The 17,796-nt window shown below is 46.3% G+C and overlaps 1 protein-coding gene across 1 annotated transcript in view; it reads left to right on the top strand.

Annotated features, from left to right (window-relative positions):
* Positions 1-17,796, top strand: part of Spns3 (SPNS lysolipid transporter 3, sphingosine-1-phosphate (putative)) — a 48,766-nt gene that overhangs the window by 18,135 nt on the left and 12,835 nt on the right. Inside the window, exon 8 of the mRNA XM_051168060.1 lies at positions 865-1,054. Within this exon, the coding sequence (XP_051024017.1) occupies positions 865-1,054 (190 nt within the window). The remainder of the gene's footprint in view (positions 1-864; positions 1,055-17,796) is intronic.

Here is a 17,796-nt window from a genome sequence, read left to right as displayed (position 1 = left end):
CCAGCACAGAAAGCAGGAAGGAAACCAAATCTGGTCATTGCTTTTCAGGAGTCTGCAGGGTATGAATGGTAGATAGTGCTACAGGGACCAAAGGAAATCAAGCAATACGCATGGGAACAGGGGATGCTTCCCCAGTGAGGAAGTATTTGTGAGTCACATGGACTGAGTAGGGGTTTGGAAAGTTTAGGACAAAACAAGCAAAGAAACAAGAATGCTAGAGCAGAGTGTTCCAGATGAAGAAATGAAAGTACATGGAGGTGTAGGAGAGGAGGACAAGAAGGGTAGCTCTTGCATTTAAGGACCTGGGAGCAGGGACCAAGTATCCGAGTGGCTGAGAACTGGAGGATTTGGGCAGAGTGTGGTTAGGAACTCAATCATGCTATAAGAAGCACTTTCTGAGGGCCTGTGCAGAGGGATGGTCTCCATCAGAGCCAGGTAGGGCTGAAGTAGGCAGGTGATACTGTTGGGGGCTGCTTGGAAGTTATGTGGAACCAGGGTGCAGATGGATGGGATTCAAGAAGTGAAAGTGCAGGCATGGTAGTGTAGACCTTTGATCTCAGTACTCAGGAGGCAGAGGCAGGTGGATCTCTGTGAGTTAGAGGCCAGCCTGGTGTATAAAGTGAGTTCCAGGCCAGCCAAAGCATGGAAAAAGCCTATCTCAAAAAACGAACAAACAAGAAACAAGCAAACAAAAACACCCTAAAATGAACAACAAAAGTGGTGAATGTGTGCAATGCCCAGACAGTTCTGGGCTTGTCTCCCGGCTGCATGGTACCAGACCATGTAAGTGGGTCAGGTAGCCTGGCCCTGGAGGCAGGGATAGGATGCAGGTCTGACCTGGTCCTCTCTGCTCTTTTCTATCAGCCTGATTTTTGGGGCACTGACTGTCGCAACTGGCATTATTGGTGTCATCATGGGGGCAGAGGCCTCAAGAAGGTACAAGAAGGTGAACCCCAGGGCTGAGCCCCTCATCTGTGCTGCTAGTCTGTTTGCCACAGCTCCCTGCCTCTACCTGGCTCTCATCTTGGCCTCAAGGACCCTCCTGGCTTCCTATGTAAGTGAGGTCCCCTCTGGGAGTGGGTGGGAAACCCTTGAGGACACCAGGTGCACCCTGAGTAATGTCTGTGTCCCTTGCTCTGGTGACCACTTCTAGAGTGATATTTCTAGCCTCACTTCCCAGTGAGTACACAGGGGCTCACAGAGGGCTGCCTGGCAAGGAAGTAGGACTAGGTTTGATCCCAAGACCCTTCTGGCTCTGGAGTGAGTCCCCCTAGACTACTGACTGGTAGCCTGCGTGGAGACAAGGGTATTTATCTGTCTTAGAGTGTGTTGTAAACCTGGAGAGGCAGAAGGAATGCTCCCCAAGTTCCAGATGAGAAAGGTTGGCCATGGCTGATGTAGACTTTGCTTGTAAGACAATTATGGCCAACATAAGCTTTCTAGATCCTGGTTCCATTTTAGTTCCCTCCTGTGTCTCACATTCTGCCTGGTCCAGGAGTGCTGCAGCTCCCAGCCTTAGTCTGTATCTATTCACTAAGGACGCTGTTCCTCTTTAGTATGTCTGAGAGCCTCCTCCTGCAGTCATAGCTCACCTCCTCCAGTGTCCCCAGACTATCAAGCATCCTGTAACAATTCAATGTTCCTACCCTCCTACCCCATCCCTGTCCTGCCAAGAGGGAAGAGCTTGCTATTTCTGGGAAGCTAATACCAGCTAGGCCCCTGGGTGCTGGACACAGTACCCTTGTCCACAGGGATCTAGACTACTGAGCAGGCTGGACTCAGAGAGTAAATTGGTGATGGTTTTACTGTCTTCCAGCCAGTCCTGGTGACCATCCTGTTGTGGCCAATCACATTTGAGGACTTAGAAAGTCTGGTTCCACTTCCTCTCTCCCTCTGAGTAATCCAGGCCCAGAAAACTGCCCTGGAACGAGTGGACTCATGGCTTGCTCAAGCTCCTCATCACATTTTCTGTCTTTTGCCATGGACAGCTCTCCTCTCCACAATTCTGACTCTCGAAGGCCTGAGCAGGTCAAGGATGGCAGAAAATGGGCAGGGTTTACCTGGGAATGAGTTTTTTCTGTCATTGCCTTCTTAGTGACAGGAGCTAGGGTTGGGAATACTTTCGTGATTTCGGGGTGGGCTCTGACCTTGCTTAATTCTTGAGGCAGGTGTGACCTCTCTAGCAGGACACACCTGGCCTATGGGCAGAGCTAGGGTGCCCCCATCACTTTCACGATTTCCCTGCATGCGGTCCTGATAACCCACCTGGTCTCCTTTTCTGAGTGTGCTCTGCTCCCTCTAACACTCCCATCCTAAGACTTCCCCAAGGGGATTCACAGACATGCACCTGTCTCTGCCTTCAGAGTGCTGAGAGTGAAGGTCTGTGTGACATCTCCACCTGTCGCCTTGGGGAGGAGAAGCTTTATTTTATTTAATACTTCCATATCACAGTTCATCACGGAAGGAAGTCAGGCCAGGAACTGAAACAGAGGAAACAGGAGGCAGGAGCTGAAGCAAAGGTGAAGGAAGGGTGTTGCTTACTGGCTTGTCTACATGGCTTGTTCAGCCTGCTCCCTTATAGAACCCAGGACCACCAGCCAAGGTCCCCACCCACAATAGATTGGGCCCTCTCCCATCCGTCACTAACTAAGAAAATGCCCTGCAGGATTACCTACAGCCAGATCTTACGGAGGTATTTTTCTCAGTTGAGGTTCCCTCCTCTCAGATGACTCTAGCTTGTGTCAAGTTGACATAAAACTAGCCAGCATAGGGGAATTTTCTCTGAACTTCCTGGAGGCTGGAAGAGGCCTGCCATTCCTCTCACAGGTGAACTTGACACTGATTAGTCCTCTTGACACTACTGTGGGAAGGTTTTTCTCATACCACCCGACAGACCAGAAAATTGAGGCCCAGAGAAAGCAATAAAGAATAAAAGAAACAAATGTTGCATGAGGCCTGGATGTGTCACATCTGTGTCCTTGCCATTCTGTGAGAGAGAAGCAGCTGGCCACCAGTGGATGTGTTCACGCTTACTGTCTGGGTGGGGTGGTGAGAATTGGTGGGACTTGCAGGAACTAAGCTTGCAGGGAGACAGGGGCCTAGGTAGACGGGTGGATGGGGGCCCTGTCAGAGGCATGCTCCTGCATCAGCCAGCTTTGTTCCTGCTAATGTCTTCTTTGGCTCCAGCATGCTGCTTCTTGGGAATGTTTTGGGGACACAGCTGTTCCCTATCCTGCAGTCTGGCAGACTTTGGAGCTGCATTTCTCATTTAAAAGTGGTACTGCGTCTCAGCTGATGAAGCCAGCTGGGAGAACTCTAACTCTTCTCCAGGTCTGTTCTGGTTGAGAGTGGAGGGGCAGGAAGATGCTCAAAGCAAAGAGGCATCTGTCTTCCAGTGACGAAAGCGGCTTGGCTTTCCGGATGCTCTGTGGGCCGAGGTCAGACGTCAGCCCTTACTCTCCACAGCTCTGCCTGTGCTGCTGCCCTGGGGCTCTACCCTTACTAGCCCATCCCACCTCTTCTGTCCAACCCTTCGACCCTGCTTTCCCCAGGACTGTCCTCCACGACAGCCAATTATTGCTCTCTTCATCATCCTATTTGAGGTAATCTGTTTATCCTCCATGGTCAGGGAAGCTTCTGGATGCCATGGGCCTTGCCAGCTCGAAACTCTTGCATAGCTCCCTGGTGCTCTGAAAGAAGTTCCAACTCTTCATCTTGGCGGTGAAAGCGCCACATGAACTGCCTCATTGGCCCCGCCCCCTCTGCACTTCTACCCTTCGTGATTCCTAGAGCATGCCCAGTGGTTGGTCCCCTGTTAGCCCATTTATCATCCCTCCTTGTCCATATGTCTAAGTCACTCTTGGCCTCCAGGGTAGAGTTAGTTTAGCACTGTCCTTTTTTAGAGCCTTCTCTTATTGGTGCCCCGGTCCTCTACTCCCAGCCTTACTGCTCTCTGACTCACTCTCTGTCTCTGTCTCTGTCTGTCTGTCTGCCCTCTGCCTCTCTTCTTGAGACAGGGTTTCTCTATGTAGCATTGCCTGTCTTGGATCTCCATTTGTAGACTAGGCTAGGCTTAAACTCAGAGATCTGCGTGTTTCTGTGAGTTCTAGCAGGATCCAGGCCTGGCTCCTTCTCTTATCAGCTCTCCAGTCCCAAGTGCAGTGTCAGGAATGTGGGAGAAAGGTGGGAGCTGGTCACTGCTTTCTGGGAAAGCAGTTAAAGGACAAGTTATTTTTATCTATTTACTTATTCAAACATATTAAGTTTGGTCATCCATTCCTAGTTCAAAACGTTACAGATGTAGCCGTGAATAAAACAGCCTCGAGTATCTCTATCTCAAGGAAATTTACATTCTAGCTTGGAGAAACAGACAGAGAGCAAGACACCTGAGGAGAAGCAAGGCACAGTGGAGTACTCAGGAGGCTTAAAGGGGGAAGTTCTAGGCCAGGCAACCAAGCACACAGATACATAAGCAAAAATGTTACGCTATTCCAAGTGATGATACATACATAGAAAAATAAAGAGTGGGGAAGGGAAGCAGTGAGAGTGAGACTGTCAATGAGAGAAGACTCCTATTTTGTAGAGAAAGGCCTGAGAAGGTGCTGTGGCGGCTTCTCTTCCTCTCCTTCTTCTTGTAGTTGCTAGGAAGGATGGAGTGATTTGTGTAAACATTTGGGAGAAAAGAGTTCTAGGAACAGGGAATAGCCACTCTAAAGGGCCTGAGCCAGGGGTGTACCTGGAAGGTCTGAGGAATGGCAAGGAGGCCAGCTCATTAGTATAAAGGGTGGGAGGTGAGAACAGAGAAGAGGAGGTGGGCCTTCAGATAGCACGTGGAATGGTGAGCACAGAGTGGATGGGGTTTACACTTAGGGACAGAGATGATCAAGTGCCTCTGCCTTTTTGTCTGTTCCTCTCCTGTTACACTGACTGGCAGTTAACCAGTCTTGCATTCCTGGGGTGCATCCTCCTGTGGCGACAGTGTGTATTCATTTCCTTTGTTGCTGGATGTGACTAGATCATATTCTGTGGAGGATTTCTGCATCTGTATGGGCAAGGGTGTGGGGTTTTGGGATATGTATGTTTGCGGCTGAGTTCTTTTCTTTTCTTTTTTTTTTTTTTTTTAAGAATTATTTATTTATTTTATGTATATGAGTGCTCTTTTTGCATGTACACCTGCAGGCCAGAAGAGGGCATCAGATCACAATATAGATGCTTGTGAGTCACCATGTGGTTGCTGGGAATTGAACTCAGGACCTCTGGAAGAGCAGACAGTGCTCTTAACCACCGAGCCATCCCTCCAAACCCGCTTCTGAGTTCTTCTGGTGTGCAAGGCCATGGCCTCAGGATGACCTAGCAGGCATTTCTTCCTTTTCTGTGTTTTTGCAGTTTATGAAGAATCTATGTTATTTTGTCTTTAAACATTTGGTAGAATTCATCAGTGGCACCATCTGGTTCTGGGCTTTTGTTGGGGAGAATTTCTTGATTATGAACTCAATATTTACTTGTTGATGGTCAGTTCAGATTTTTCTGTTCTGTTTTGACTGAATTTTACTAGTTTTACTGATTTTTTTAAATTAAAATTTACTAGTTTCACTAATTTTTAATTTATTTTTTAGTTTTTGAGATTACAATAGCCCAGCACTTCCCATTTCACTGTGTGTATTCTTAAATACATAGTTATATAACCTGCTTAGTCTGTATAATGTTACTCATGTTGTCTCTCTCTCTCTCTCTCTCTCTCTCTCTCTCTCTCTCTCTCTCTCTCTCTCTCTCTCTCGTGCGCGCGCAGGTACGCGGTTTCAGAACTGGTCATTTGGTGTTGGATAAGCAACTGGTATGCTCTTCCCTGGTAGAGATTGTTTCTCTTGCTCTCAGCATTCCTTAGTTACCTGTAGCTCTTTGTGTAGGTCGAGGCCTCCAGAGTTTCTCCATCCACCTTAGCATGCCTGTTGCTGTTGCCCTCATTCAGTTCATGTTTAGGCAGTCATGTTGGTGAGACTTTCTGACATCCTGACTTTCCTAGGAGACAATCTCACAGCAAACTCCCTGGTCCTCTGGCTGTTACAGTCTTTCTGCCCCATCTTCCACAATGCTCCCTGAGCCTTGGGTGCAGGAGTTGTGTGGTAAATGTGTCCGTTGGGACTGGGCTCCACAACTTTGCATTTTGATTGGTTGTGATTTTCTGTAATGGCAAAGAGAAGTACTTTTAAATTTTTTTTGTACTTTTAATTTTTAGTCTAAGGTTTTTTTAATATTCACTCTAGATCAATTTTTTGGGTATATAAATGTTCATAGTATTTCCTGATTTTGGTAAGCTGAGTATTCTTTCATTTTTTTCTGTATCAGTTTAAATGTTTGTTGATTTTGCTTCTTTTTTATTTTTTTCCTCTTCCTTAAAAAAATTTATTTGTTTTATGTTTGTATGTGTGTGGGCATGCATGACTCTGTGTGTGGTGTGTACTGATATGTACATGTATATAAGTGTGAATATACCCTGCTAATGAATAGGATGCACGTATACATATGTGAAGTATATGTGCTTTTGCATGTGTACAATCTTATGCACATGTATATTCAGGTTAAATATTGAGCACACATATCGAGTTATGTTAAATTATGTGCATGGTGTGTAAGAGTGTGCCTTATGTACTATCTGTTACCTATCTCTGTATCGGGAATTGCAGATAATTGTGTGGGATATATATGGCTGAACATAGCTTTTCTCTTAGTTTAGCTGCTATAACTGCATTGCGTGGGAAGGAGGGGGTTTTGGCAGTACACTGTGTCTGCTCCCAAATTGGTAGAGACCAAGTTTTCCTGAGTTCCATGGAAATGAAGTTTCCTGAGCATATAAAGTCTGGTCTGGGCCTCTGTTATAGGAGCCCGGGTTCTGTGGCCCGCCTGCAGGTGTGAGGGCTCTGACTCCCTCCCATCCTTCAGGCCTCTTGGCAAGGGAAGTGGACTTCCAGGCCGTTAATTAGGATCCAGACACACACCCAGCAGGTCTTGGCTCACACCCTTTCCTTGGCCTTCTTCCTAGAGCTGCTGCCCTTCAGAGGAGAAGGGGTTTGTCCTCAGAGGAGGACTGAGCCTGGTGAGGGGCTCAGCCATTGCTCACCTGGTAGCTGGAGGATGTGGCTGGGATGTTGACAGCCCACTTTTGGTGGGCTTTGTGTTCCGGGTGAAGCAGCCAGAGTTGGAGCATGGCCGGGAGTCTACTGGGGAATCTGAAAGACCTTGCTGTCATTTCCACTTCCTCACTTTCTAATTGTGTGACCTAGGGCAAGATGCTGACCTTGCCGATCCTCAGTCTTCTCAGCAATAAGACGAGAGGCTACTTATCATGGACTCACTGAGGCAATCGATAAATGAACTTTTTAGCCTATTCTAGTTGCTATGGTTATGTAATAAAACTTGGCCACTCAAAACAACAGAAGCATTTGTTTTGCTCACAGATTCTTCATTTGGGGGCAGGAGGGGGTGACATTTTTTTTTCTCTGAAGTCAGGTAGGCAGATGGGGAGGGCTGGATCCCGGAAGCCAGAGCTGTCTAGCAGTTAATGAGAACTTAGCTGGAGCACCTGCCCTTGCCCTCTCCTGTATAGCTTGGGTTCTCTCACAACGTGATGACCAGATCCCAAGCACCAAGAATCGATCACCAGGTGAAGCCATCTTGCCTCATTTGACCCATCCAGGAAAGTTACTTTGAAAGTAGTACTTACTCTTGAACCTTGACTTCTTGCTCAAACTAGCAGGCTGGAGAAACAGAATCCGTTTGAAAAAATAGGTTTATGTTTTTGGGGTGCCAGAGGTCAGAGGAGCGTGTCAATTTCCCTGCAGATGCAGTTACAGGTGGTTATGAGCTATCCGGAGTGTGTGTGTGTGTGTGTGTGTGTGTGTGTGTGTGTGTGTGTGTGTGTATGTGTGTGTGTGTGTGTGTAAAACCGAACTTGGGTCCTCTGAAAGAGCTACTGGTGCTCTTAACTGCTGAGTCATCTCTCCAGATCCCTACAGTCTCTTTTGATGGGAGATCAATGACCCAAAAGAGAATGTGATAACAAAATATTATCATCTTTGGAAAATACAAGTGTTAGCTGTGGCTCAGGTCTTTTTGTCCCCTGCCCTCTGAGCCTTTCTGAAGTTTCACCTTGGAGGAAGCAAGTCTGTGCATACTGACAGGAATCCCCCTGGATATGAGTCTCTAGCTCCACTCTGTTTTTATGCTCTCACAGGTGAGAAGCCTGGGATTCAAGTTGCACCTTCAACTGAAGCTTGGCTTTCTGAGGTGAAGGGATACACATACTAATGTGCCCAAGGTCTCAAGGAGTAGATCTGAGGCCATGTCTTAGCTAGGAGGAGCTGCAAGGACTCTTGTCCCCATCAAGTATGTCCCAGTATGTCTTGTGTGTAATGCACCATTCCAAACCCTGGGGGAATTGTAAGGAACACAACAGCACACCATCTACATCGAGTGAGATAAATATATGTCAGGGGAGGATGCCTCCCATGGGGGATAACAAGAGAGAAAAAGATACAGGGTGGCAGTTCGAGGGGCCAGAGGACACAGGACTCTCACTGTGATGCTTCAGTACTGGCCAGAAGCAAATGAGGGACAGAGCCATGTGGAAGTGGGAAAGAGCAGTCTCTGCAGGGGGAACATGGGTGTCCAGACTCCAGGGAAGAGAAAGTGACTGATGGGAATCAAGGAAATGTGCCTGGGATAGGGTGAGCCGAGACAGGGTGGAGGAAATACATCACCATACACAGTTTAAACAATGCTGGGGACTAAAATTAGGGCTTCATGCTTGCTGGCTGAGAACTCTACCAACCAAGCAACATCCATAGCCCTTAATAATTATTTCTCATTGCAGGATGGTTTCTCTCCTGGCTTCTATCTTTCTGTCTGTCTGTCTATCTATCTATCTATCTATTTATCTATCTATCTATCGTCTATCTATCTTTGCCTGTGCTCACTCATGTGCCTGCACTGACCTGGGATGGGCTGTAATGCCCACACTGGTCTCCTGTGGCCCTTCTCTATATGACTCTGCATCCTTTGTTAGAGTAGATCAGCTTCTTTTCAGAGCAGTACCTAAGAGACCAAAGTGGAAGATGCAAAACCTTTTAGTCTCTAGGAAGAACATCATTTCTGCCTTCTGTTGCCAAAGAAGATGTGGGGCCATCCAGGTTCACTGAAGAAAGACACAATATAAATGCAGGAACACACTGTGAAAGGATTAATGGGGGCCATTTTGCAACTGTCAATCATACAACTCAAGGAAAATCTCTCTGGGGCCAATTAGGTGGCTCAGCAAGTAAAAGCGCTTGCTGCCAAGCCTGACAACCTGAGTTCGAGGCCTAGGACCAACATGGTGGAAGGAGACAGCTGGTTTCTGCATATTATCCTCTGGCTTTTCAGTATGCACACAATTCTCTCAGCCTTCTCTGTGTGCATGCACAGGCACAAATATTAAATAGGGGCTGGAGAGATGGCTCAGTGATTAAGAGCACTGGCTGTTCTTCCCAGCAACAACATGGTGGCTCACAGCCCTCTATAGTGTTATCTGATGCCCTCTTCTGCAGATAAAGAACTTATATACAATAAATAAAATAAAGAAATCTTAAAAAACAAATATTAAATAGATGAAGGGGAAACTTGAAATAAAAAAAGCAGGGGGAATTCTCTGTGTTGATGGAATGGGAGGTGCCAAAGTCAGGAAGAGGAAAATAATGAAGAGGTTTTTCCAATGATGCAGGCCAGTGAGGAAGTGTGGAGAAGTGGCCAGGTTCTGGGTGTGTTATGGGAGTAACAGGATTTCCTGACAGATTGGGTGTAGAGTGAAAGAAAGAGAGGAGTTGAGAGTGTCTCTGTGGCTTGGGGCCTGAGGCGCTGGAGTAAAGGAGTTTCTATATACGGAGGGGATGTCTAAGGGAGGGGCAGGGTGACTGCTTTTGAAGTTCTGTGGGGTTCCAATTTAGGCATGTTAAATTTGGGATGTATATTAGTTGCTTTTTCTGTTGCTCCGACAACAGCAACTTAAGGAAGGAAGGGCTTATTTTTGCTTCGTGGTTTAAGGCTACACTCACTCCTCTGTGGTGGGAAAGCGATGGAGCACAAGTATGCGGCAGCTGGACACACTGCATCTCACTCAGGGTTTTTACTGCTGAGGTAAAGACCACGGCTAAAAGCAATTTCATCTTACAGTTTATAGTCCATCACTGAGGGGCATTGTGGCAGGTACTTAAGGCAGGAACCTGGAGGCAGGAGCTGGTACAGAGGTCATGGAGGAGGGCTGCTTCCTGGTTTGCTCCTCATGGCTGGCTTAGTTTGCTTTCTTTTATTTTGTTTTTGGTTTTTGCTTTGTTTTGTTTTGTTTTGTTTTTCGAGACAGGGTCTCTCTGTGTTAGCCTTGGCTGTCCTGGACTCACTTTGTAGACCAGGCTAGCCTTGAACTCACAGCGATCCACCTGCCTCTGCCTCCCAAGTACTGGGATTAAAGGCATGTGCCACCATGCCCAGCTTTAGTTTGCTTTCTTATACAACTCAGGACCACCTTCACAGGGGTACCATCACCCCTGTGGGTTGGGTCCTCCCATATCACACATTCAAGAAAACACCCTACAGTAGTCTCTGTAGGCAATCTGATGGAGGGATTTTCTTAGTTGAGGTTCCTCTTCCCAGGTAACTCTAGCTTGTGTCAAGTGGATGAAATAATTAGCTGTTCATGCTGCCTTTTGTAGTAAGGAAACAGAGAGGTGAATGCTGGTGTTCACCTCACTCTCTCTCTCCTCCTCCTCCTCATCCTCTTCTCTTCTTCTTCTTCTTCTTCTTCTTCTTCTTCTTCTTCTGTAGCCTTCTTCTTGTAGCCTTGAGTAGCATGAACTCACTGTGTAGACCAAGCTAGCCTCAAAGTCACAGAGGCCACCTCTGCCCTCTGAGTTTTAGGTGTGGTGTGACACCAATTGGCCTCACTTTCTCTTTCTTAGTCAGTCATGAGCCTCAGTCCATGGGATGGGTGCTACCAACATTCACTATGGATCCTTAGTTAGTGATCTCTAGAAAGAGCCTCTCAGGCAACATTACCTGAGCTTGTTTTCTAGGTAATTCCAAATCCAGTGAACAAGGTGGTCAAGGTTGGGATATCCAGCTGAAGATGCCAAGAGGCAGCTGCTGTGTATCAGCCTGGGGGTCAGGACAGAGGTTTAGGCTGCTGACTTGAAGCTGGGTGTTTGAATGAAGTCACTGAGTGAACATAGTTTGGGAAGAGAAAGTGCACAGGAATAACTTTCCAGGCACTCACAAGCCAGGGGCTGGGGGTGCATGGCACTGCCATCACATAAAACAAGGTTGCAACCAACAATCTAGACTACTATAGTATGTCAAATTATATATATTATGTGCATGAGTGGGTGATCTGCATGTGTGTATGTGCACCACATGCATGCCTGGTGCTTGCAGAGGCCAGAAGAGAACATTTGATCCCTTTGAACTGGAGTTACAGATGGCTCTTAGCTGTGTGGGTGCTGAGAGTTTAGCCCAGATCTTCTGGAAGAGTGAGCAGTGCTCCTAACTACCAAGCCATCCTTCCAGTCCCAACGTTTATATTTTCATTTGGGAGAAACTTAAAAAATTTAGTGGTTGCTAGGTGTGGCAGTACCTGAGAGGCAGAATGTTGTGAGTTTGAGGCCAGTCTGCTTTTCATTCAGTGAGATTTTTATCTCAAAATAAAAAACAAATAAAGCAATTTAAAAAGGGCAAAGACGAAAGTGATAATTACACATAGTTTCTTTTTTAAAAAATAATGTTTATTTTTATTTTATGTGCACTGCTCTTTTGCCTGCATGTATGTCTGTGTGAGGGTGTCAGATCTTGGAGATCAGACAGTTGTGAGCTGCTATGTGGTTGCTGGGAATTGAGCCTGGGTCCTCTGGAAGAGCAGTCAGTGATCTTAACCACTGAGCCTTCTCTCCAGCCCCCAGTTATACACATTTTCACCTCTGAGAAGTAGTTACTCTTAACATATTGGCCTATTTTCATCCATGTATGCTGTGTCGTTAGATGACCATCATTCTATTTGTCTTTCTGTACTTATTCCCAGGTTTATGGTTCTCTAGAGACACTTTTGTTGTTGTTATTTTGAGACAGAGTCTCACTCTGTAGCCCAGGATGGCCTGGAACTCAGTATGAAACCTAAGCTAGTCTCAAATTTGTGGCAATTTCTTGCTTCAACACATGCTGAGATTACTGGCATGAGCCATCGTACTCAGGGAGTCAGAAGTATCTCCATTCAGCTGGGGTTGTATGATTTTAAAGAACTTTTATAAATTATTATTATTTTATTTTACATGGTTGATTTGCCTGAATGCATGTCTGTGTATCATGTGTGTGCCTGGTGGCCACTGAGGCCAGAAGTGTTAGATCCCTTGGAACTGGAGTTACAGTCAGTTGTGAGCCATTATGCAGGTGCTGGACTTAGAGCCCTGGTCCTCTGGCAGAGGAGCCGGTGCTCTTAACCACTGAGCCATCTCTCCAGCACCTTAAACAACTTCTTTTCACATTCAGTTATGTATTTATTTTTGCGTTTGTGCATGCATGCATGTGCCTGTGTATGCAGTTGCTATGATGTGCATGTGGAAGTTAGGACACAATTTGTAGGGCTCTATTCTCTCTTTCCACTATGTGAGTGGGGAATTGAATGCAGATTGTCACCCCTGGCAGCAAGGACCCTTAACCAACCACTGAACCATCTCATAGACCACTTTGTAAATTTTTGAGCAGATTTGTTGAGATGTAAGTCACATACCACACAACTCACATATTTAAAGTGTGTAGGTCACGGTTTTAATTCCTGGGCTTGAGTGATTGTCCTATCTCAGCCTTCCAGGCACTGGGACCCTAGGAGCATGCAGCTGTATACAGATCCTGCACTGACTTTAGAGAGAGGCTTTGTGACCACTGGCAGCCACTCACTGTCTTAGCTACTTTTCTATTGCTGTGATAAGGTACCAGTGACACACCTCCTCCAACAAGGCCATACCTCCTGGTCCTTCCCAAACATCCCATCAACTGGAGACCAACTACTAAAACATTTGAGCCTATGGGGGCCATTCTCATTGAAACCACCGCATTCCATTCCCTGGCCCCTGGAAGGGGTGTGTTTCCAGATGTGGACTTTAAGATTTCTAAAGCCCATGACATTTCCAGTTAGCTCTCACAGTCTTGTGCTTATTGTCTGAAGATGTGAGCTCTCAGATACTGCTCCAGTGCCATGCCTGCCTGGCTGCTGCCATGCTCCCCACCAGAATGGTCATGGACTCTAACCCTCTGAAATTGGTAAGTCCCAAAATAACCTCTTTCTCTTATAAGTTCCATTGGTCAGGGTGTCTTATCACAACAATAGAAAAATCACTAAGATACACTGCACCTCTACGCCATCTATCTCTTCCCCTCAGGCCTAGGCAGCCACAGAGGACTTCCAGGCTTTATAGATTGCCTTTGCTGGACGCTTCCCAGAAACAGAAACACAGAATGTGTGTCACCTTTGTGATTCTGCCTGGAGAAACTGAGGTGAAGTCATAAGCACAAAATTCAAATTACCTACAAAAGTTTGGATTCCTTGGCGAATGCCAGCCATGAAAGAGGATTCCTTCCCTCCTTTTCTCCATAACCTCCCAAGTCTAGTTATTTTATTTTCACATTTTCTAGAGTTATAACATCCACAGTCTGTTCTCTGTGCATAGTCGCTGGGGCTGTCTGACAGTGGTCCCATATGTAAATGAAGCCAGTGTTCATTATCAGTCTGCGCATATAGTCTCTGTCATTGAGTTCTTTATTTTTGTGTCAGCTCCTAAGTGGGTGCTTTTCAGGGTTAAATAGGTCGACATAGTTGGGGCTTTTGTTTGTTTGTTTCTTTTTCTGAGACAGAGTCTCATTACTTTTCTTCTACCCAGATGAAAACACTGAGTACTTGAAAACTAGCTCTTCCTGCATCGGTAGTCCAGACCCTTGGGTACTGCAGACTTAGGGGCTGGGCTGCCAGAAGGGCTTATAGCTCTAAGCCATTGTTAACCTGTGGGTCATGACCCCTTTGGGGGTCAAACAACCCTCTCACAGAGGTGGCATGTCAGATATTTATTTACATTACAATTCATAACAGTAACAAAATTACAGTTATGAAGTAGCAATAAAAATAATTTTATGCTTAGGGGTCACCACAACATGAGAGACTGTATTAAAGGGTCGCAGGATTAGGAAAGTCGAGAACCACTGCAAGTTGTAAAGCCCAGAAGCTTATAGTGTTAGGCCATAGAAGCCAGAGACCTGTGACTCTAGGTGCTCAGGATGGAAAGACATTGCTCTGGCCTTTCATTGGCAGCATGGGGCAGTCCCAACTAGTGAAATTCTTGGTGTTTAAACAGCAGTGAGACGTGGCAATCAGCAGCAGCCAGCTAGCATTATAGTTCCTAAGCTCTGAGTGCTGGGACCTTTAGCTTTTAAAACTTTGGCAGCCCCCTGGACCTCTTCAGGGCATTGTGAGCCTCCACCTGCGATCTTTGGCTCTTTATGACTTCTTTTTTCTCTGTATTTCCACCATCTTTCACTGTTTCCACCACCTATGATCCCTACCTTTTCTGCCTTTGGTATTTTCTGGAACTGCTCAGCTGCTCTCCTGCCACTGTACAGCTTCGGCCACTGCCTCTGCTAGCTGCTGCCATCACTGCCACAATCATGTTACCCACCTAGTCAGTCTCCCTTACCCGCAATAGAGACCAGTAAGCAAGACAAGACCACTTAAGAAGCCTCCTACTCAGCACTCAGAGAGGCAGAGGCAGAGGCAGGTGGATTGCTGTGAGTTTGAGGCCAGCCTGGTCTACAAAGTGAGGCCAGGACAGGCAGGGATGTACAGACAAACCCTGTCTTGAAAAACAAAACAAACAAAAAAGGCCTTCTACATGGCCTGTGTTCTAAACTCATTGGGTAGCCCAGAAGGATGTCTCCCCAAAAGAGCCAAACAGCAAAGGGTTGTGGCATAGCTGTATAATACAAAGTTGGCATTATAGTTTGCACCAATCACAGCACACCTTCAAGTTCTACCAACTGAAGGCCTTATGCACGGACCAGTTATAGGCATAGCACTGTCAGTCATGAGCTTCCTTCCTGGCCTGAGAGAAGAGCTACAGGGTAAGATGGGTTGTTTGGAGTTCCCAGGGTTTGTAATCCAGGCTGCCTGGAGCAGGCATGACTAGACTATATAGCCTTCTGGAGCAGGAGTCCTAGCTTATAGCTTCACTGGTCATTATGACTGAAGTGAAGTATTCTCAGAGTGGTAGTGGAGGGCTTAAAATAATCAGGAGATGCATATACTTTTAATCCCAGCATTTAGCATTGCTGAGGCAGGAGGGGCTATTCCAAGGCAGTCCTGAATAGAGAATTTCCAGGCAAGACTGAGCTACCTAGTGAGGTCTTTTTTGTTTGTTTTGTTTTTCTAGAGAGGGTTTCTCTGTGTAGCCTTGGCTGTCCTGGACTTGCTTTGTAGACCAGGCTGGCCTTGAACTCACAGTGATCCACCTGCTTCTGCCTCCAGAGTGTTGGGATTAAAGGTGTGCACCACCACCACCTGGCTCCTAGTGAGTTCTTAACTGCAAACAGTCAAGCCCAGGCTGGGGACATAGCTCAGTTGGTAGAGTGCTTGCCTAAAACACACGAGGCCCTGGGTTTGATTTACATAAACCGAATATAGGGTTATACTCCATCAGACAGGAGAACTAGATGTTCACAGTCATCATTGGCTATATATGTCAAGGTTATCAGAGACCCTATCTGAAAAACAACACTCTCCCCAACTACAACGACAAACCAAATCAGGCCAGCCAACAACAAAAACAGAAACAGAAATCAAGTGTGACTAGGCGGTCTTGGAGGCAGCCCTGTTGTTTGCTAACAGGTTGCTTGGCTGGCATTTCCCTGCTGGAGGTAGCCAGGCATGGGACGGGACCTGACAACTGCCACTCAAATAGTTGAGTGGCTTGCTACCAAATAGTTGAATTTATTCAAAGGAAATAAATATCAAGAAGTATATCACAAAGAATTATCACAAAATTAGCATTCCCTAAATATACTGTTTGTTTGTTTGTTTGTGCATATGAGGCCCTAGGTTGACATCCAGTGTCTTCCTCTGTTGTTCCCCACCTTATATTTGAGACAGGTTCTCCCACTGAACCCAGACCTCACTGATTCAGCTGGCCTGGCTTGCAAACAAAGGCCGGGTTCCTCCTTTTTCCCACTCTGTCTTTGCAGTACAGGGATTACACTGAGAAGCTCCTACACGCAGCTTCTTGTATGGATACTGGGTTTCTGAATCCAGGGCTCCATGCTTGTATAAGTGCTTTACTGACTGAGCCATGACCTGAGCACCGAAGTTAAAGTTCTTTCTCTCTTTCTCTTTCTTTCTTTCTTTCTTTCTTTCCTTCCTTCCTCCCTCCTCTCCCTGCCCCCCCTTCCTTCTTTCCTTCTCTTTTTAAAACGTTATGAGTGTTTTGCCAAAGCATATGTATGCACACCACCTGCATGCCTGGTGCCCATGGAGACCCAAGAAAGCATCAGATTCCCTGTAACTAGGTTACAGATGGTTGTGAAACACCACCTGCTGCTGCTGAGATGCTGAGAATTAAACCTGGTCCTCTGAAACAGCAGAACCACAGAGCCATCGCTGCATCCTCCCAAACTATCATTCTTAACAGTGTTTACCAGAATTGCCTTCTCTCCCTCCCCCCCCCCCCACCTGTCCCACACCCAATCCACCTGCCTCTGCGTCCCTGAGTGCTGGGGTTAAAGGTGTACACCACCACGCCTGGCCTAGAATTGCCTTCTTATGATGCTTAATTGTGTGTGACCCCAGGCCTAATGCTCCTAGGGAAGTTTGGGATCCTCTATTCTGTCTCTTTGCTACGCAGCCCAGGCTGGCCTCATGTTCACCCTTCTACCTCTGTACCCTGAGTACTAAGATTACAAATTTGTGCCCTGTTCCTATTTTTTTATTTTTATTTTTGTGTTTAATTTAAATTTTGGCCTTTTGAGACAGGGTCTCACTATGTAACTCTGGCTGTCCTGGAATTCACTATGTAGACCAAGTTGTCCTCGGACTCACAGAGCTCCATGTGCCTCTGCTCCCCAAGTACTGGGATTAAAGGTGTGTGCTATCACAACCACCCTTGACTTTTAAAATCTTAAAGTTGATCCTTTTAATTTTTCCCCTTGTGGATACTCAGATATTTTATTATTTGTTCTTGAAACCCAATAGCTTAATCAGTGTATTCGTCTGTACTGCTGTGTAACAAATCATTCCCAAACATAGCAGTCCAAGACCAACATTGTCATCTCACAGTCTGTGTGGGTTACAAATACAGACACAGCTTAGTTGGGTTTTTCTCTTTCTCACAGGTGCAGTTAAGTTACTGGCTCAAGGTCTATTGTCTCAACTGCAAGCTCAGCTGGGAAGGCTGCCAGGCTCCCTAGTGGTTACTGGCAGGATTCACATCTTTGGGTGCCGAGCTCCCTTTCCTTGATGGTTGTTGGCTCCCAGTTTTGTGATATGTGGATTTTTTTTTAACAGTCTTGGGACCAAACATAGGGTTTCAAGCTAGATGGGCATGGTCTTTGCCACTGAGCTACCCTCTCCAGCAACGGCTTCTTTTGCTTAGCAGTTTGCTTCATCAGAGCAAAGAGGACAAGGAAAGGCTAAGAAGGAAGAGACCGTATTTTATAGCCCAGTCACAGAAAGGTTACCTGCACTTTGCT

This window comes from Acomys russatus, chromosome 25, assembly GCF_903995435.1.
Source record: "Acomys russatus chromosome 25, mAcoRus1.1, whole genome shotgun sequence".
Lineage (NCBI taxonomy): Eukaryota > Metazoa > Chordata > Mammalia > Rodentia > Muridae > Acomys > Acomys russatus.
The sequence above is the reverse complement of the archived record's forward strand: the minus strand, read 5'-3'. Positions and strand labels throughout refer to the sequence as shown.